At 35.8% G+C, this 22,788-nt stretch overlaps 1 protein-coding gene across 1 annotated transcript; it reads right to left on the reverse strand.

Moving 5' to 3' along the window:
• Positions 1-389: 389 nt before the first annotated feature.
• LOC110115289 (uncharacterized protein At5g41620-like) lies at positions 390-21,912 on the reverse strand. Its single transcript, XM_028693320.1, is given in 6 exon segments — positions 390-597; positions 696-778; positions 20,980-21,121; positions 21,153-21,294; positions 21,297-21,419; positions 21,459-21,912. Coding segments are annotated over 6 exon segments (1,152 nt in total).
• Positions 21,913-22,788: the final 876 nt, after the last annotated feature.

The following is a 22,788-nucleotide window of genomic DNA, read 5'->3' on the forward strand; positions in this document are numbered from 1 at the left end:
CTTTCAAAGAAACTGATTCAAGGGGGTTTTCAACCTAATATTATTGCCTATAACATACTAATTGAAAGTCTTTTGAAGGTTCGGCCAATAAATGAGGTTGCGATTCTTGTCTAACTATTTATAAAAAAAAAAAGAAAAAAAAGGAAGCACTACATTGACAAGAAGTAAAACTTGGGCTGAATAATAAAACGTGCGAGAGTTTTGCATTCTTCGGAATGAACCCCATAAGAAAAAAAACTGCTGATCGTAGCCACGTTTGCATTTCTACAACATCTGGCAGTTGGCATATAATTCAATTCAATTCATATAAAGAAGAAAACAAAGGATACAGTTTTTCACGCTTACTTTACAAAAAAAAAAAAAAAAATAGTTTTCCCTAGTTTTGGCTCTCAGGATTCTGCTCGCCAATCCTCTGCCCTAGCTTCCTTCTGCGAACGGTCGTTCGGCTCAGGTTTGGCGAGATCCATGTTCCACACGTGAGCACCATCTCCGTCGACTAAGCCTCCTCCTCTACGCGTGAAGAAACCCGATCGGAGAAGGCCAGATCCCCTCCTCTGCTTCGGCTCCTCACGTGAAACAGAATCGATGTCCAGCCCACTTTGTTTGCAAATCCAAGTCGTTCATCTTCTCCCTTGTGAACAAATGACCCAAATCGTTCTTATCTTGCCTCCTGTCCGATCAGCCTTACACAAAACAGCACATAGAAGAACTCACGTTCGTTTCGTCTGCTCCCTTGCAAACGAACAAGCTGAACGCCCTGCCGTTCATTCCCCCATCTCTTCAAGCTTGAGCAAACGAATTAGAAGAAGGATTCATTATATCTTATTATTATTATTATTTTTAAGATTATTAGTAATAATTCTAATTATAAAATGTAGGAGTGTAAGACATTGCAATCATTTGTCATAAGGCGTCATAACACTAAGATAAGCGAATCGAACCTACATTACACAATTTTTGGTATTCGGCGATATTCTAAAGCCCTTGATCACCGATTATTTCTCTAAATGGATGGATTGAAAGAGCAAGTGTCATCCCTTATCTCCTCTTGCAGGGAGAGGATGCCAAAATTTTAATAAAAAATTATTGCACTCATAAAATTGGAGTTTTTATTAATTTATTCATAACCAATAGAATCCTTACTTTAAAACTCTAAAATAATCAAATTAAGTATTTAACCGAACTTATCAAACAACTTAAACTAAAGCTGTATGGTGGGAAAAAATTGTGTATCACCACACAGATTTTGATTTCTCCTATTTTGTAATTAAATACTGCATTAAGAATAAAGTACAATCTCGAAAGACTGACATAATATTCTATAATGGATTCAATATCAAAATAGGATTTTGAAAATTGATATTTCTATAATCAAACACAATTCAAAGAATAACATATTATTTCGAAAGATAAACATGAAATTCTTAAGAATATATTTAAAAATAGAAATAAGCTTTTTTTAAAAATTTTATTCATTCTTTTATTTAGATATGACAAAAAGAATATTATATCATCTTAAAAGATGAACATAACATTCTTTAAGACATCTAAAAGCAAGAATGAATTTTATAAAATTCATCATTTCTAAAATTAAATATAATAAGCAAGAAATTATATTGTCTGAAAAGACAATAATAATATCCTACAAGTATATTTAAGATTAGAAATAAAGCTTTAAAGATATCTGCATTCCCAATTATTCTTCCCTTGTTTTATATGAGTGAAACAAGATTTATTTTAATCCGGGTTTCTCAAATCCCTATAGGAGAAAGCTCCTATAGTTAATTACATCCTATGAGGAATGCTCCTAAGAAAACTCTTGATTAAAGCTGTGATTTCATACCCTTATAACTACAAAGTAAAAGACAAGAAAATAGAAGTATGAATTTTCAAGGAGAAAGCTCAATGCTGAACATTTATTAACGAGTCAAAGGAAGAAAAGTAGGAGGTGCCAGATTCTTTGAAGCTCAGAGACAACCTCAGTCTATCCTATATTGGGTTTTACATTTTAGGATAAAATTTTATGTTTAAGTTGACATTATATTAGAAATTTAGGATTATATTCCCAAAGGGCGAGGACATAAGATCTAAAAGAATCTGCCTCAGAACCTAAGTCTAATTTGGGTACTACAAAGTAGTGACCCGAACCTAACTAATGAAGTGCAAATCTGGACTTATCCCGGCCTGGATTGGGGGGCCAGCTAACCACCTAGGCGATTTAAAATCATGTGTCAAGTCTCTTATGAAAGATAGATAGGGACATTGTTTAAGTTTTAATGAATTGGGGGCCGACATCTAAGATAAATCCTAATTGACCCCTCAACTTATGTAGGGTGATTTATGCCAAGAATAAAATATAATTAACATTTTAGACTCTTTTTAGTTTGTATCTAATGCAATGCATGCTAATTGACTCGAATGCTTAAAATAAATATGAAGCAGTTTTAAAATTAGGCTTAAAAAATAGGTTTTTCCCTAGAGATTGCACAACTTCCCCTTGACAGAACTGCACCCTCATAGGTCAAGTGGTCTGCCAGAACCCACAGGCGGGGAGGTGCCTAACAAGGAAGAGAAAGTAATAATATGCTTATGCTAACTCTCGGCGGTCCCGAGCTTACTTCTTAGAACGTTAGAGTTACTATGTGAGCCTAAAATTTTTCATAAAATCACTTTCACATTTTTGACTTTTAATACATTACATTTACACTCCCATTTACATCACAGAAAGAAAAAGAAAATCTAGACCATCTGCAGGGTTATCCTAAGCAGTTTATAATAAAAATCATCCCAAGCAGCTATATATATACATTTAAATTAAATTAATTAGCCACACTTGGCCACACTCTTTTTATTTGTGGGCTAAGCAGCTAAAGCACCTATAGCATTTATATGATTAATAATTAATTAGCCCCCTTTACTGCCCTGCACGAGTGTAGCCACCTGAAGAAAATTTTGTTAACAACCAGATTGCTCCTAACCTATGGGTAATCTAATTATCAGTCAAATCACATCACAGAGTGCTGTAAAAGTAAGTAAACAAATACACCAATAATTTTACAACCAACATGCAGTGAAAACTGAGAAAGCCCGTCACAATGCAGTAAGAAAGTAAACACCGGCCTAACCTAAAGCTAAAGTCGGTTGTCCTAGCAAACAAGTCTAAGTGTGTGTAGTAGGCTGTGTGGCTTGGATATATCCTATATCAGTTATTGGTTGAAGTTTTTGTTGAGTCTAGTGAATAGGTTATTAAACCTAAGTTAATGTCCCAAGGCTACCAAGAGGGGGGCGGGGGGTGAATTGGTATTTAAAAATTTTTCCTCTTTTGATAAATTTAACTGAAATTAAACTTTAATGAATTTTTTTTTATAAAAAGTTTTTCAACCACAAATTTTTAAAAAACAAAATTAAAAGCAGAAAATAAAAAGTTGTAAAATAAAAAGACACACGATTTATAGTGGTTCGGTCTAAACCAGACCTACATTCACTCCCCAGAGACACCCTCTAAGTATTACACTAATACTAATAGCGTCTCTCCTTTTGCACCCACAGCAAGGCGGAGAAGCCTTTATAAACACTCTTTTCACCACTACCGGTGCGGCAGAGAACTGTCGTCCTTTTACACTTTCCTTAGTGATGGCAGAGAACCGTCGTCCTTTTACACTCTCCTAGTGTGGGCAGAGAACCCTTCATCTTTCACACTCTCCTAGTGTGGGAAGAGATCCCTTCGTCCTTTCACAGTCTCCTAGTGTCGGCAGAGAACCCTTCATCTTTCACACTCTCAAAGTGTCGGCATAGAACCGGATCTCCTTGACAGATCTCTTCGCAAGAAATCTAGAAGGAAGAAAGAAAAAGAGTGAAGTAATCTCAAATTACAAGTAGGAAATCTTATCTTTGAACACAATGCAAAGCCTTAAAGCTCCAGTGGTAGAAATCCTTCTTTGACTGCTCTCTCTCACTCTCTCCTTTACTCTTATTCCAATAGGTACGAAGATCAATGAGCAAAAAGATTGGGTGGCAGTCTAATTTGAACTATATATACAAAAAGACAAGAAAAACTGTCCAAAAACTGTAAGTTTTCAATTCTGTACGCAGTGGATCGTCCCGTACGATCGTGGATCGTCCTGGATGATTTTACTTAAAGTGTCAGAAATGATCCTAAGGTATATTGGTACGAACTATGTTCATACATGCTCATCATCCAGTACGAACTATGTTCGTCCGGTACGAAACGGTTATTACATAGGTCGATTCCCAAAATTCTACAGGACGTAACCAACTGACGTAAATCAGTTCAGTTTGTCCTGGGACAAACAGGTTTCGTCCTGGGATGATGTTATACAGAGAGTTTCGTCCAGGGATGAAAATTTATTTCATCATGTACGATTTCATACAGAGAGCTTCATCCAGGGAAGAAAATTTATTTTGTCCTGAACAATTCCATACAGAGAGATTCATCCAGGGACAAAAATTTACTTCATCCTGTACAATTCCATATACAGAGCTTCATCCAGGGACGAAAATTTATTTCGTCCTGTAAGATTCCATACAGAGAGCTTCATCCCGGTACGAACCATAGATTTTATCTGGACGAATATTGCAAGGTGAGAATCTCGAGACGTTCGTCCCGAGATGAATATTAAATTCGTCCTGGACGATTAAGACTTAGAAAATTTTTTACCCGCCTGTTCGAACCACTGCTCTTTTGAGGGGTTAATTGACATGATCATCCCATACGAGCCTGGTTCATCCCGTACGATCAGTTTACAAAAAGTGTTCCCCAAGAGTGTGTTGTGATTTTTCACTCAATGACAATCACTCCCTCTCATTTAAAAACTTATAATTTACAAATGAATAATTTGAAGTCTTCATCGCTTGGAGTTGATTTTCCTGAAATGTTAGTACACACTAGAGCAAAAAATAAATCTTTCAAAAAGTGTTAGGAGTTTTATAAAATAATAATATTTGAAATCATAAAAATAATACAAGTTGCAAGCATGTAAAACATACAAATAGCAACTCTCTTTACAATCTCCCCCCTTTTCATTATGGAAAAATAATTATTGTTTGTAGGATTTCAAGTTCTAAGTATCTCCTAAACTCCCCATGAATTGATGAACTCATGAAAATAAGGAGGCATTTGAAATACTTTAAAAAAATTATTTTTCAAAAGCTTTATACAACACAACAACACAAAAGACAAAACAATAAAAAAATCAACCACACATACAAAAATCAAACACTATGAAAACATACGAAACAAATAATTTCTCCCCCTTTTTGACAACATCAAAAAGTGAAGAAGAAAAGAATTTTAGAAATATAAGCAGAAGTATGAAATTCATTTAATATTTTAATCTTGAAAGTGATTGAAATAAGGTATGCAAATAAAATCAAAACATTAGAAAAACATAGGATTTCAAATAATTTAAGAAGTGATATAACATAGAGAATAAAAAGAATTTATCAACGGCATGTGTCAATTTAGACATGAAGATATGGAAAATCATTGCACTAAGGATGAATAAAAAAATATTATATTTCAAATTTCAATATAAATTATAAATGAACATTAGATCAATTTGAATTAAGAGATTAAAAGAGTTTGGAATGAAGTAATTATCACATGTGGCGCTTTGCGCATCTTTTTCAATTTTTATGGCATATTTTTGTGCATCTTTTTCAATTTTTATGGCACATATTTTGTGCATCTTTTACTTTAGGCTTATTTTGTGCCTCTTTTTGTCATTACAATATTTTTGCACATTCCTTTTGATTTTTGTACATTTGTACACTTTTCAAGAGTAATAAAATTCTTTCCAAAATCAATAATCTAAAATTTCAAATTTTTCTAAGTGCATAAATACTAATTGAAAAGAGAAATACAAAATAAGAAAACATCTAAATTGCAATAATAATATTAAAGATAATGTAGTCTAAATAAGAAACATGGAAATGAAAATTCTAATAATATCAAGTTATAAGCATCTCTTAAATTTAGAAAATATTATATTTTCTAATGAAATTAATTTTAATTTACAAATTAAATAAAGCACTATTAAGATTAAAAAAAAAGAATGTCATCAAGTCTAACACGTTTCTAAAACATTAAATGACAAAACATTGATATCGGATAAGGCTATTACAATTTGAAGTTTAAGATATCATTATTAACACAACTAAGACAAAAACAAAATAACAAACTAAAGAAAATCACTAACACATGAACTACAATGAAACACATAACAAACACTGAACAAACACTAAACAAATCATTCTGATGGACCCTGATCTGGAGGAGGAGGTGGTGCTGCACCAAAGAAGTTGAAGTAACTACTCATCGTGAACATGTTGGAATTAATGGCATTTATTTGTTCATGCATAAATCCCATATCCTGATTGTGCTGAAAATCTTGCTGCTACAAGTGAGTTTCAATTTGATCAAACCTTTGATCAAAATGAGCCTCTAAATTTTTAAACCTTTGGACCAAATCCTGATAATTTGGTTCAGCAGCTTCTGAAGGTCCAGCTTCTTCTTCTGTTTCACTCAGAACTACATGAGTTTTACTAGGCTCATCCTTATTGAAGATAGCCCTAAAGGATGTGTCGTTGTAGTAGAGAGGTTCTTCAAAGTCTTGTTCAGGATGAATTAAATTATACTTCTTTTCCAAAATATAAGCAATCAGATATCCTAAGGCTGTGTTCTTCTTTCTTTTATGATCAACATGATCAATTTTAGAGAGACCATAAATGTAGTCAATTAGGAGTTGTGCCTCATCTATAGGTTGTCTAGTCATAATCAAGTAGGTAATAGTAGAAAGAAGAGGTGTGATGTTGATTCTATCACTAGCTTTAGGTATAATAGAAGTTCTTAACACATGCTGGATGATACGGGCAACACGCACTAAGGTTGAAACTTTTGGTAAATGATCTTTAATTCTCCTATCTCTAATCACACGATTAACTTCAGTCCAATCAAAACTTGAGGTGATTAAAGTGTGTGCTCTTAAGCCTTCAGTCCTTAAGTTTATAAAAATATCAAAGTCATCCTTGGTGATTTCAACTATCTTTTTGTAAACAAAAGAACTGATGACAGAATGGTCGGAGTTGAATGACATGTTTAACAAGAAATAGTGAAAGGTTTCTTTATTGTAGAAGTGAACTAAAGTGAGGATCAAACTAAATTGAGTGGAGGAAAATAAGTGCATTACCTTAAAGGTCAATTGATCCTGTAAGAGAACTCTAGATGGGGTGATTTTTGCAGACACAAACCTAGCAAATGATTCTTCATTGGCTCTTGAAAGGAAGTTTTCGGATGTATTTCTTGGAGGACCCTTAGCCAAGGTCTTTTGGTTCTTGCTATAACTTTCCATTGAGAGATTTGAAGAGTGGAATGGTTTGAAAGAGATGTGTAAAAATGACTATTCAGTAAAAACTGCCATTAATTTAAAGAAGAGCGACTGTTCGTATAAGACAAAATTTTTGTTCATCCAGTACGAATTCGATTCGTCCCGTACAAAAATATTTCGTATGGACGAATGAATGAGTTTAAAAAATAACGGTTCTTCGTAAACACATAATTTTCGAAGCATCCTTTCGTACAGACTTTTGACCAAGACGATCGTACAGACAAACACGTGTTTATATGGATGATCATAAATTTAACTCATTTTAATGGCAGTTGAAAATCGTCCCCCTCCATGAACCGACATGTGTTCGTCTGGACGAACCAAAGGTTTGTACGGACGAAGTTCATAATAAAAATTGTCTTATCCATTCAACTGCTTCATTCAATCATCCCGTAATTTGAAAAATATTTCATCCCGGACGATCATGATGATCGTACAATTGTATTAAGTGGAAACTCGCATGTAGTCTTCAGATGTTAACGCACAAAAGAAGCTATTTAAATATTTAGCATTTAGTTGAGCTAAGTCACGTTCTTCTATAGTCCAATCTACAAAAGGTGTTTCTACCATAACTCTATCAACTAATCTAGTTGGTTTTGTATAGCCTTCCTGGACTAAGATCCACATACGATAATCAAGTGACTGTAAGAAAGTAGACATGCGTGTTTTCCAAAAATCAAAAGGTATATTGTCAAACAGTGGAGGTCTAGTAAAAGAGTAACCCTCAGGTGTATTTTGATTTCTAAATGTTGCCATCTACGTTAATCAAAAAGTAATTTAAACTTATGATATTGAAACAAAGCTATGATACCACTTGTTGAGTCTAGTGAATAGGTTGTTAAACCTAAGTTAATGTCCCAAGGCTACCAAGAGGGAGGGTGAATTGGTATTTAAAAATTTTCTCTCTTTTGATAAATTTAACCAAAATTAAACTTTAATGAATTTTTTTTTATAAAAAGTTTTTCAACCATAAATTTTTAAAACACAAAATTAAAAGCAGAAAATAAAAAGCTGTAAAATAAAAAGATACACGATTTATAGTGGTTAGGTCTAAACCAGACCTACATCTACTCCTCAGAGGCACCCTCTGAGTATTGCACTAATACAAATAGTATCTCTCCTTTTGCACCCACAGCAAGGCAGAGAAGCTTTTACAAACACTCTTTTCACCACTACCCGGTACGGCAGAGAATCGTCGTCCTTTTACACTTTCCCTAGTGTTGACAGAGAACCGTCGTCCTTTCACACTCTCCTAGTGTGTGCTGAGAACCCTTCGTCCTTTCACACTCTTCTAGTGTGGGCAGAGAATCCTTCGTCTTTTCACTCTCCTAGTGTGGGCAGAGAATCCTTCATCTTTTCACACTCTCCTAGTGTGGGCAGAGAATCCTTCGTCTTTTCACACTTACCAAGTGTCAGCAGAGAACCGGATCTCCTTGACAGATCTCTTCCCAAGAAATCTAGAAGGAGGAAAGAAAAAGAGTGAAGTAATCTCAAATCACAAGTAGGAAATCTTACCCTTGAACACAATGCAAATCCTTTAAGCTCCAGTGGTAGAAATCCTTCTTTGACTGCTCTCTCTCACTCTCTCCTTTACTCTTCTTCCAATAGGCACGAAGATCAATGAGTGAAAAGATTGGGCGGTAGTCTAATTTGAACTATATATACAAAAGACAAAAAAAAATTGCCAAAAATTACAAGTTTTCAATTCTGTACGCAGTGGATCAGCCCGTACGATCGTGGATCATCCTGGACGATTTGACTTAAAATGTTGGAAATGATCCTAATGTATATTGATACGAACTATGTTCATACACGCTCATCATCCCGTACGAACTATGTTCGTCCAGTACAAAACGGTTATTATATAGGTTGGTTCCCAAAATTCTACAGGACGTAACCAGCTGACGTAAGTCGGTTCAGTTCGTCCTGGGACGAATAGGTTTCATCCTGGAACAATGTTATACAAAGAGTTTCATCCAGGGACAAAAATCTATTTTGTCCTGTACGATTTCATACAGAGAGCTTCGTCCAGGGACGAAAATTTATTTCATCCTGTACAATTCCATACAGAGAGCTTCGTCCCGATACGAACCATAATTTTCATCTGGATGAATAGTGCAAGGTGAGAATACCGAGACATTCATCCCGGGACTAATATTAAATTCGTCCTGGATGATTAGGACTTATAAAATTTTCTACCCGCCTGTTATCTCCTTTGCTCTTTCGAGGGGTTAATTGACATGATCATCCTGTACGAACCAGGTTTGTCCCGTACGATCAATTTACAAAAAGTGTTCCCCAAGAGTGTGTTTTGTGATTTTTCACTCAATTACAATCACTCCCTCTCATTTAAAAACTTATAATTTAGAAATGAATAACTTGAAGTCTTCATCGCTTGGATTTGATTTTCCTGAAATGTTAGTACATACTAGAGCAAAAAACAAATCTTCCAAAAAGTGTTAGGAGATATATAAAATAATAATATTTGAAATCATCAAAACAATACAAGTTGCAAGAATGTAAAATATATAAATAGCAACTCTCTCTACAATCCTATCTTCAACTGGAGCTACTCCATTCTTTTCACAAATATGCTCATTGCATATCCTGTTGTGGGCCCCAAAAATTCACACCCCGGCCTCCCCGTGCTTTCGAGGGAGTTTTAACAAAATAAGTTCTGGGGTAAATTTCAAAAGGCAGATTGGATTTGTAGATAAGACACTACCCAGAGATTTTGTCCTCATTTTTTAGAGAACTTTTTAATATGAGTTATGATTTTCTATAGGTGTAAGCCCCTATAGTTAATTACCTCTCAATAATGAGAGAGAACATTTGATTAAGGCTAGTCTTCAAATGAAATCATCATATCCGTAGATACATGGTATCAGGGTTTTGGAAATTTTTATATTTAAATTTTGGAATTTCCCCATCTTACATTTAAAGCATATGGTGGGGGAATAGATGATGGACCCGATCAAGATCCTATGGTTTCGTCGCCCCAGGCCATTGTGGTCCCTGGTCTACTTAGTCGAAGGAGGTAGTAGGCCCAATCTAACAGAAGGATCCTTGTCGGCATCTATGGGTTGTGTCGTCCAAGGGAACCATGTAGACCTGGGATGACTATTTGTCTAGGGGGACAAATTTGAATCCACGTTAGCTAATAGATTGCTTTGTGCCCTATCAATTATATCTTATTAATTCATATCTAAAGGATTTAATGTCCTTGGGGAACATTTGGACTCTGGCCATAATCGTAAAATAGTGGTTCCATTTGACGGCAAATCACTCGGTTGAGAGGGCCTAGTCATAATCGTTTAACTACAGTGTCATTTGGCGACAAAACTGTCAGTTATAAAACACGTGCCACGTCCTTGCTGGCAAGAAATCGTTTGAGAATGAATCATACTAAAATTGTCGACCATACACTAACTCTTTGTGAGCTAAAGCATATTTGAATTTGTCCACTTCGGTAAATTGTTGTGAAGGGTGGATGTATTTTTCTTTAAGTGTTTTAATGGTTGAATTTTAATTTTAAGTATTTAGGTTTTTGGTAATTTTTTAGGTTTTGAATTTTGTGGGCATTTGGGAGGCATTTTTTTTAGATTTTGTGGACCTCTTCAGTTGAGGTTTGCATTCAACACTACCATCATTGGGGTGTTAACGAATATTTTATTTTGTTGGTTGGACCTTATCGACCCTATCAACTTACCAATAAACGATTGGGTTCGCTATTTGTAGTATGCTTTTATGAGCGAATTTTTCATATTATGGGCCTTGAAGGCTTAATATGAACGTGTAAAATATATGTTTCGGTCAACACTGTGACCGAACATTTGTTTGATGATTCGAGCCATGTCGACTCCTATCTACCCGCATAGGAGGATTGAGCTTAAACTTAAGTTCATTTATTGGCTCGCACAGCATCTTTAGACGTCATGTGCGAAAATACAACACGCTCGTTGGGGCCCATACAAGTTTATGATTCTACACATTATATGTCATCACTTGTGAGTAGAATACCATGTGTGTGACAAGTCTTCTACATTTGTCTATAGATATCCAACACACTGCAAATCTTCGTCTTTGCTTCTAAATTACACCTCGCACAAACACCTACATGCTCAAGGGATTAATTATTTTGACAGTATATCCTTTTTCATCATTTGCATACAGGTTAATGTGCTAATCTAAATTCTGTCATTAATTACTAGTTGAGTTGCATTCATTATCGACACCTTCATGCATATTAGCTAATGAATAATAAACTTCATTGCATGTTCACTATTATCACTTGTAAGGGATTAGTGTGTTTGCATGTAGCTAAATGACATCATTTGTGGATAATATCATAGGTGCATACTTGCATTCATAGAAGACCCATCACACTTGCGTTGTATTTAATAGGCCATCTTCTAGCATTGATTGTGAAGGATGATATTATATGTGTTCCCAATCTCTTGCTATTTCTTGCAGGAACCTTACATTTCTATGTTCATTACGTATTAACGCCTTCCATTTATAAGGAATTGCTAACTTGCTTGAAGTTGAGTTATTGTCAATGATGAGGAGTATTCGTTGCATATTAATCAGTATGATTTAAGGATTTTCAGAGCATTTGCTCCACAGTCGAGTAGCATTGATTGTGTAGTAGCTTCCATTCACTGTCATTATCCTGCCTCTTATCGTTGCTTACAAGCAAATAATCATATTTTCTACAACCCTTGTTGACTATTAGTTGTAAAATGGTAACGTGGCATATTATAAATCTTTCACCTTCACATGAATTATCATGTTCTCCATAACCTTCATTACTCGTTGCTTGCAAGCAACTGGTATGCAAAAATTTACTTATCACCGGTCATTTGAATGCTGCATGTAAATGAGCCATGTTGAATGTTACAAGTCTTCCACTGTCATATGAAGATGACTCAAATCTTGTATGATGAGTTTGCATAATGACACTTCCAATCCAATTGAAGTGACAATTCCTTAATGTTCATTGAAAATTTTTCATTGTTAATTATGAACATGTCACTGCATTGTCCATTTGCTCCTTATTTGCATGTTGCCATTTTATCAAATTACAAATTTTATTTTAAATTATGTTCCATATCATTCAATTGGGTCCTGTGGGCTCCGAAAATTTGGCCACGGCCTCCGCCCTCTTTACTTTTTCTTCCAGGGGGAGTTTTAACAGATTAAGTTCCAGAGTAAATTTATGAAAGGAAGATGGTTTTGTAGATAACACATTACCACGAGATTTTGCCCTCATTTTGTTAGGACTTTATGATTTGAGTTCTAATTTCATATTGGTGCAAGCCCCTATAGTTAATTACCCCTCCAATTCATGAGAGAACTTTCAATTAAGGCTAGTCGTCAATCAGATACGTATAAAATACGTGTTATCTAGCATATAGTAGCAGCATGGGTATAGGGTGATTGAGATGTTTGAAGGGTTGAAAGATCTGATATTTAAAATTAGAATTTTCACAATCTTTAACTTAAAGTGGATGGTGGGGGAATGGATGATGGACCTGATCAAGATCCCATGGTTTCGTTATCCCGGGCCATCTTGGTCCCTGGTCTACTTAATCAGAGGAGGTAGTCATCCCAACCTGATAGAAGGATCCTTATTGGTATCCATGGGTTACTTCGTTCAAGGGTATCTTATAGAATTGGTGTGGGTGTTTGCCTAAGGGGACAAATCTGAATCCACTATAGCTAATAGAGGGCTTTGTGCCCTATCGATAATATCCTATTGATTCATATATTAAGGATTTGATGCCACTAAGAAACGTATTGGCTCTGGCCATAACCATATTTTATGGTGGCATTTGATGGCAAAACCACTCGGTTCAAAGAGCCCTGGGTCATAACATTTTATCTAACAAAACCACCAGTTATATGATATGTACCACGTCCTTACTGACAGAAGATTATTTAAGAATGGATCCTAGTGATATTTTCGACTAGGCATTAGCTCTATGTGAGCTGAAGTTATATTCGAATTTGTCCACATCGGCAAACTGTTGTGGATGATGGATGGATTTTGTTTTAAGTATTTAATGGATGGATTTCAATTTTAAATATTTTTGGGATTTCTAGAATTTTGGATTTTGGGTATTTGGATGGAATTTTGAATTATTTGGAATGGACCCTACCGATTGAGTTTTTCTGTTCAACGCGGCCATCATCGTTGACCCTATTAACTTGTGAGGTCATTTCTATTTTTATATTAAACCTTATCGACCCTATTAACTTGTTGATAGGGGATCAGATTTCATAGGCTTTGTGCTTTTATTAATAAATTCATATTGTTCTAGGCCTTGAAGGCCTAATATGAATGCATTAAGACAAATTTACCAGTCATCACAACTGTATATTTATTTGATGGTTCAAACCTTGTCAACTCCTATTGATCCGCATAGGAGGATTGGGTTCAAACTTGAATTCACTTATTGACCCACACAGCATTCCTAGACATCACGTGTATACTGATAACACACTCGACGGGGCCCATGTAGGTGTTTGGGGGCATTTTGTAATTATTTACTAAACTTTGTCGACTCATATCTACCTACCTAGGAGGATCGGGTTCAAACTTATTGACCCGCACAGCATCCCTAAACGTCATGTGTGTTCCTACAACACGCTCGCCGGGGCCCATGCAGGTGTTTTATACATCCCCTTCTGTGTACCTATGTGCATACAGATTACGGTGCATGTGTAAGGAATTTAGGACATTTGATGGATCTTCTTTTCACTACGAAAGCTTGTAGAGATTTTTTTTTTACTGAATATCATCTGCTTCCGCTTGGAGATGATTGATGTGTTTAATTTCCATTGGATGCAATTAACTATAAGGGTACTATTATGTTCTTTGCTACAACAACTTGTAGGTGCTTTATATTTACATTTACATTTATTATTATCATTTATAGATAAACAATATTTGTGGTAGCTCTTATGCGTTGTGTCTCTTTTATGATGTTCACCAATTACTGCTTGTAGGCACATTGTGCGTTGCTCAGTGTTGGCCCTTAAATACTGTAATGATCACTTTCTTTATGTTTGCAGTGGATAGGAATGCATGTTTACCACAATATTGTCACAGGTGGTATGGATAATCATTATAGGCTTTTATGCTTATCATGCCCATAGTAGAGATTGCTAGATCTCCAATTTTGTTCATGAGCATACCACTGCACTCCTCATGGGTAAATCATTGCATGCATTTAAGAATTTTGATCTCATTTTACATTTGCATATTGTTGTATACATTCCATATGTTGTTCATGAACATATCATCGTATAGCTCTTGCCTTCATTCATGAATATTTCTATTGCAAATCTATTTTCATGGCTTATATTTTGATGATTGATAAATACTATTTCTCTTGGACTGCTTGTTGCTTCTTACATTTCAGGAATCGAAGATCGGACGAACAAGACGAAGCCAATTCAGGATTGCGTAGGTTTAGGGTTGAGTTAGTCTGTACTTTTGTTTTTCACTTCTTGAGTCTACTTGTAATGGTCAAAGAGACTGATGCTAAGTAACCCTTCACACACACACGTGAGAGACTTAGAATTTCTGTTTTTACTCATATCGACCAGGACGATTTTTTACATCGGCCTGGACGATCAGGCTTAAAACAGAAAGTCTAAATAAGGATTCTTAATTAAGGCAGCCGTCATTAACATATCGCTGATCTTGTGAGGGGATTCACAAGGGTTGCTTCAAGGATCGCTCTGCTTGTTCTTCGTCTACAGTTTCTCGAACGTGGAAGGGTCGGTAGAGGTAAGGAGTTAGCTTTTGGTTGTGGTTCTCTACCAGCTTCAGGAGGAAGCAAAAGGAGGTAGGTTCTCTGCCTTGCCGGGGTGGCAAAAAGGAGGTTCTCGTGAGGGCTTCTCCGCCTAGCTGTGGGGGCTAAAGGAGAGTCACGTTTTGTAGTGCAATACTTGGAGGGTGCCTCCAAGGAGTGTACGTAGGTCGAGTTGACCGAACCACTATAAATTTATGTGTACTTGTTTTCTTGCTTCCGCACTTTTAATTCCGCATTTATTTTTTGTGGCGTGATTTTGGTTTATGTTTTTTATTCTTTGTTAAAAGAAATTTTAAAATACCAATTCACCCCCCCCCCTCTTGGTTAGCTTGGGCCAGTTCTATAGGGCTTAACATCCCTAACGAACTTTCAATTTCATTATGTTGCTTGACTGTATGGATCATACTCATCTTTCTCTTCATTTATTTGTCTATTACAAATCTCTCTTTCACAAATGAGTTGATATATTTATGCAAGCACTACGTTCAAGTTCCTAATCATATACCAATGGCTGCACTTTCTGTATGTATATTGTTCTTCTTGTGTAGTGAGCATTTAAGTTGATAAGAAATTTCTTAAAGTTGATAGGAAAGTTTCAAGTTGTTGGCTGCAAGTGTCACGACCCGACCCGGCTAGCTCGAATTAACGGGGCGGGAGCAGACAGTCGTACAGGAAAACATCATAACATAAACATAATCATTTCATATAAACTTATATATTATAATTTGAATTTCCTCAACAAATAAAATAAGAAAGAGCCACTAAGAAAACATCAATACAATAATTGTTCAAATTTGTTTCTTCTCACACAACTACTTAAAACTTAAATAATCAACAGTTACATAAACTCCCACAAACTTGATAGATACAGATTAAAGACTCAACATAAAACATAAAATATAAAAACCTTTCTTTTTTTCGAGGTCCTCTATGATGTTAGGTATACTGCAGTCTTGTACCCATCACTTCTTAATAATTTCTCCTGAAAAATATTTTTAAACGTAGGAAGAGTCAACACTCAGCAGGTGAAAAAAATTTATCTTAAATTTATAAAAAAAAATTCTTATCTTTCTTAAATATGTCATTAATCATGAAATACTAAAAGATCAGAATAAGCATTTATGCATGAATTTATAAAACAGTTTCAATAATTATTCTTAAGACATTTTTATTTTTCCATATCATTCTTTTCTTTCTTTTCCATAAATTTTCCTTTTCCTAAAATCATTTCATTAAATGCATAACTTTCAAAGTCATAATATGATAAACACCTGTCCTGAAAGTACCAGTATTTGTACTGATCAGGTACACAATCTTTTGGTCGTTTCCTTTACCATTTGGTTCCAAAGAACTCCATTACAATTTGAATTTTGCAAGCCCCTTTACCATTTGGCGCCGTAGAATCTCATTACCATTTGTTTGGCACTTCCGGATCAACATCCACATACAGTTTATAATATCTATATTCATCAAAGAATTAAAACATATTCAATGCATCAAATGATCTTTAATGTTTTTCGGGTAAAGAAACTTTTGTATCTCTTAAACATGAAATTGTTTACTTTTTTTAACATTCTAAGTAATGTGACATATGTATAAACAAGAATTGTAATGCTAAATCAATAATAGAAAATTCATGAACATTAATTTGTAACATTTTAAAAGTGCAAAAATATTTAATTAAATTTCATAAACTCAATTTAAATGTAATTCACCTACCTTGCAAGTATCGAACCACCTCCACAACGTTGCATGACGTTGTCTAACCACATGTCTTCACCTAAATCCACACCTAAAGATAGTTACAATTGAACTAAGCACACATCATAATTATTTTCAATAATTAACATAATTAATTTTTTATTTTCGGAATTATTTAAAATCCAAAATTTTGGAAACCCTAAATCTTAAATTTTGCTCAAATTTTTATATCAAAATTATCCTTAAATATTATTTAATAAAAATCTTATTAATTTTTGTATTAAATAATTAGGAAAATTATTAAAAATAAATAAATTTTTCATTAAAAAATCTAAATTTATGCTTTAAAACATTCCTAATGCCCTTAGGAATAACTTTTGTAAAAGCACTTTATAGAAATTTAGGTTTTAGTAAAGACCTAAAATTTCATCCTCTAAAATTTTCTCCAAAAACTTTATTTTCATCGTTAAATCATTCTTCTAATCCTTCCTTAAAGGTTTTGTAAAGAAATTACAAAAGAAAAACAAATTTTGGAAAAACCCTAAATTTTTCACTACCAAATATCTTGAGATTTAGATGAGGAAATAAAATTCTAAGACATACCTTCTTCTTCCCTTGACCTCCTCTTCGATTTTCCCTAAATGTTTCATCAAAAAATCACATTTGGAATCGTGCCCGCACTCCTTGCCCTCGTCCGCCCCTCTAGTTTCCGCTTGGTTTGGCCGAAAATATTGAATGGGAGATGAGGGAATGTTTCGGTTTGCTTATATTAGGAAGATAAGGGGATTTTCCAAATGTCCATTATGCCCTTAAGTAATTTCGGCTTAAGAAAAGAGTAAGGGTAAAATGGGAATTTAGAAGCTTCCAAAAATAACTCCAATTTAAGCGAAATTGGATACAAATTCTATATATCAAAACGATTAGAATTTTTTATAGGATTTTATAAAATTATTTTCGTCAAATTCCGTTAACTTAAAAAATTTCACTTGTCTCGTCGCGATGCATCGAAAAGCGTGCGACGACATACGATCGTCATTTTTAGGTTTTATAGCAAGTGCATCATTACATCCACCATGATGTTCTTACAATATGAATGATAATACCAACCTTTTGTATGTTAATTAGCAACATGTTTCTACTTGACGTGGCTTTCATGAATCGACTATAGATTTTTGCGTTATCACTTGTAGGTAGATTTCCTCACATACCTTTGTCAATAATCTGCTATGCTTGTTGTTTGCTTTTTCTCAATGTTCATGGGGCTCCTCTATTATTTGTTCACATATTGCTATTGGATATAATTGTTTCAAATCACTATAGTTTTAAACCACTTGATTGGGTGTTTGAGATGAATATCAAAAATCAGTTGACATAATTCTCATGCAAATTTTGCTATTCATTAAAAGCATCATAACACGAAACCTGACTATGTCATTTACAAGTCATCACTACTTATTTGCACAAGGCTTGAATGATACCTTCCAATTTAACAATTGCCTTGAAATGAAAATTCTTAACATTTTGAAATTTCTTATAGACAATCATATTCAAATCTATGTAAAATTTATATTCAAGTCTTATACAATCAAAGCTTATTGAATTATACTTAGTTCATTCAAGTTCTTAGTTAATCATTTGAGTTTTAAAACTCATTCCCTGCTGTCCAAAGTTAATCCAAGCTCTTTGTCATTCTAGTAGCAAGTACAAGTTGTATGCCTCTTGTTGTCCTTATAAATTCAAGTCTGAGTCCAATTCATACTCATTTGTTGCAAGTTCAAATTCATGTTCGATTTCATTTAGATTTGAGTTCATTTAAGTTTGGTTTAGGCACAATTTTAACTTTAGTTCATTGTCCAAATCAAGTCCTTTATTTGTCCAAATTTATTCAAGTTCCATGTGTCTTCAGTCGGAATTTCGACAACCTCCCGGTGTCTCCCCCATTTAGGGAAAATTTTGGGAGACTAGCCTTCCCCTCATTGCTATTTGAGTTCTTTAGGTAGGTGTAAAATGACACCGCGGACACAAATTCTTCAATCTCTGCCCGCTACATGACCATTTCAGGGTCTTGGGCACCTGTTGAAAAGAGCACATGGATTTCTCCACGTATGGGTACTTATTTTTCGTCTCCCTCACGCTACAAGAGTGGTCTAGAGATTACCCACCTCATCGCAAGCATCGTGCCGGTTTCCCTCTGTACTACGCTACTGACCGCGTAGGGGGTTTGCTGGCTCGTCTCTAAGTCGAGAGCAGGATTTTTGAGTTAGAAAATTTTTATACCTTTGCACGGACGGCTATGGATTTGGCACGTAGAGTGAGGTAATTATAGTCAACTAATATAAATTATAGATAATAATTATTAACTATAATTAACTATAGTCGATTATAATTAATGATAATATTATACATAATTAATTAGAATTAATTATAAACTTCTAAAATTAATTCTGATTAATTATAAAAAATAACTAATTATGCTTAACTATAATTAATTATTCTTAACATTAATAAATCATAATTAATATTAATTATGACTAATATTAATTTTGATTAACTATAAATAATGAGTAGTGTGTGTGTGTGTGTGTGTGTGTGTGTGTGTGTGTGTGTGTGTGTGTGGATAGAAAGAAGCAAGGGGATTGGGATGGAGGGAGCTCTCGCGTGGGTAGCAAATGGAAGAGCAACCCGTGAAGCCCTCTTTGTTCTCTTTGTAACGACAAGAAGGGCCATTCTACAAGGTGTAGAAAGATCGGGAGATTTTGGCAGGATTTTCGATCGAGACATAAGCGGCGCCGAGCTACAGGTATTTCGTAGGGTTTTTGTAGGTTTTCCGGCAGGATTTACGTTGTAATATATTTTTTTGATTTGATGTTTAGGTCAACAAGTCCAAGTTCAAGTTAGGCTACAAGTCATTTGGTTCAAGCTTAAGTTTCAAATTATTTGAGTTTAGTTTGAGTTCAATTTGTGAGTTCCCTGTGATCCAAATCAAGTCCACTGTTAATTTGTCTAAGTCTTGTGCGTCTTCGATTCAAATTTCGAGAACCTCCCGACGTCTCCCTCGTATGAGGGAAACTACATGAGTCTTAGCCTGCTTGCCATATCAAGAAAGATGTGTACGGTTGGTGTCGGGTGACACCGCAACCGTAGTCTTCAACCCCATCACGCTAGAGAAAGACTTGTATGGGTCTGCGGGGTACCTATTTGAAATTCCCTATTGTTTCCTCGTAGGCGTTAAAGCATCTATGGGTACTTACACTTGTCCCCACCACACTAGACAAAAGTGTATACAGTGTTTACCCGCCTCGCTGTAGGCATCACACCAGGATCACATCCCACCACACTAGAGAAAAAACATGTGGATGATTTTCCGGTATGTCGCGAACACCAACAACGGGGTTTTGAGTTAAGAATGTTATACCCGCACGACTGTGATTCCACAGTTGCACATGGACTGGATGCAAGGATTGAATTTCTTGTAATGTTGTGCCCAAACTTTGGAAGAAATTGTCCTCTTCACGAGAGTTTGCTATGGCTTATTTCACCTTTATAGTTAACATGATGAACCTTGCAAACGCTAGAATTATCCAAATGGTTCTTGAACATGTAATGAGTCAATAGGTTTGAGCCATCCACAGCATCAATATTTGCTTCATGGTCACAGCTGAAGTAGTAGCTTCACCCTTATCTGCTTCAGCAATTCCATAATAAACATCTGAACCCAACTCCATGCTTTCAAGTTTCCTTTCTAGTCCTTCTTGTGACATGGATAAACTCTAGCTTTGATACTTCTATGGTATCTTACTATTTTTCTACCAGAAAAAAGATTTCCTAGTAGATTCTAAGTTTCTGGAATTAATTGTACAACATGATCTTAATTGATCATGAGCTCCTTTAGCTTTATCCATGTTAAGCTTAAAGCAATGAGTTCATCATCTTCAATATCACGAGGCCCACTAATGGTCCCATTCAAATGGGAAGGATTCAAGAGATTGACGATGCAAATTATGACATTGTTGTTCACTGTCCTCCTTAATGCTGTTGGCTCATCTAACTTGAAGAACTGAAACAATTTCATCTTCCAATCTGCTTAATATGGTACCATTTTTAGCCTGCTCGCTGCAAGATTCATCCATTTGCATCTGTAATCTCTCATCCAACCATACTTCAGATATACAAAGCAGTAAACCATCAACCCTACGCTTGCAAACCTTTGTGTATATTTAACTCTCTTATTTCTTTTTCATACTGCCCAATTCCCTTTGCAAACTCATCACAAAGATCCTCTAACAAACAATTTGATTTCCTATCATTTTTTAGATCTTTAAGAGCCTTCAATAATGTAGTTTTTGTTTAATATAACTCCTTCGCAATTTACGATGCAAATTCTCTGACCGTTTTCTTAAAATCCTCTCATCATCTAGCTCTTCTCTTATGGACTGAACAGCAGCTTTCATCCTATCTTTCTCCTTGTTCTTCCTAACTACTTTATCTACTGCAATTTGATTCATCAAATCATCCATTTCCTGATGACGGCCCTTTTTCTCTTGCTTCAGCTCCTGAATGTGCGGCCTTGCGTGTTCCAACTCCACTTTCAATGCTTTAACTACAGATACATTAGATGCATGCTATTCTTCCAAGCTCCAAATACGATTCAAAACCTTCAATAATTCAGTTGATGTTTTGAGGCTATAAACTGCATCTTCAATCCTACCTTTTAGATCTAGTGAGCAGCCAGGATTAGTCGATGGCTTAAAAGGGGTAACCTCGATGGAGCTACCTAGGTTGCAGGAGATACAAGCTGTAAAGCATGATTCTTCCCTTTCGTTCGACTTGTGGTGTTGGGATAATGAAGCAACAACATGCCACCTTAAACAACCAGCACTCTTAGGAAGATCAACACAACAAACAGGCAAGAAATCATCAGGATCCCTTCCTAAATCCCCACGGCAGTGAAGTCGCCCGCTCTTTTGACTAATACCGACCATGGGCAACAAATCCTGCACCTCTTAGAGATTCGCATCAAGCTACCTTGCCGAAACAGATTTGTTCTGCCTCGCCGCCGATTGACGCTATCCCTGACACCGGCGTTGGCTTCCAATTGCTCACTTTTGTCTTCCTCCAGCTTAAGGCAGGGGAAGAGGTGCAAGGTGAGATTGGTAATCCTCTCATGAGGCCGAAAGTAAGAAAATCATGATGAGGAGATCATAACAGGAAAAGTTTATTAGAGGCGTGGCCGTCGATCTACGGCCATGATCGCTCTGCTTTTGATTTTCATATTTATTATTGATTTATTAGCATTATTTATGAAGCATTATTATGCTTTTTCATTTTTGCCCTTAAGGGCTTAGATACGTTTAAGCCCTAGGGGCATAGGTATTTTCTCATTGTATGGGCTATTTAAAGCCTCCCTCTTCTTCTTTGAGGGTTAATGAATAATAATAAGAAAATTTCCTGCAACTCTTGTCTTGAGAGCGTGAGAGCTTTGGAGAAAACCCTTGGAGAGGGAACCGATTCATCCACCAACATTGGAAGCGCCCGGGTTCGTGGATTTTATTTTATTTCTTCTTTTTGGCTTCATCTCTCCCTTCCCCTTCCTCCTAGCCGCCGGCCTAGGGCCCCTAACCACTTAGTCGTTGGATTCCCTAGCCACACTCCACATTGACTCCGGCCAACTCCTCCCCCCCCCACCAAACCAACCCATCTCCCCTCTACACCCTACACCACCAGCCCACCATCTCGTCACCACCACTAAGCCACCGGCCTCCTTAGCCTCACCCTCACCGTCGGCTAGCTCACCCATCTCCACCCAAGCCCAGCTTCCCCCCCCACCACCACTCACGTCCAAGCCACAAGCCGCCGGC

The sequence above is a fragment of the Dendrobium catenatum genome, unplaced genomic scaffold (genome assembly GCF_001605985.2).
Source record: "Dendrobium catenatum unplaced genomic scaffold, ASM160598v2 fragScaff_scaffold_261, whole genome shotgun sequence".
Classification (NCBI taxonomy): domain Eukaryota; kingdom Viridiplantae; phylum Streptophyta; class Magnoliopsida; order Asparagales; family Orchidaceae; genus Dendrobium; species Dendrobium catenatum.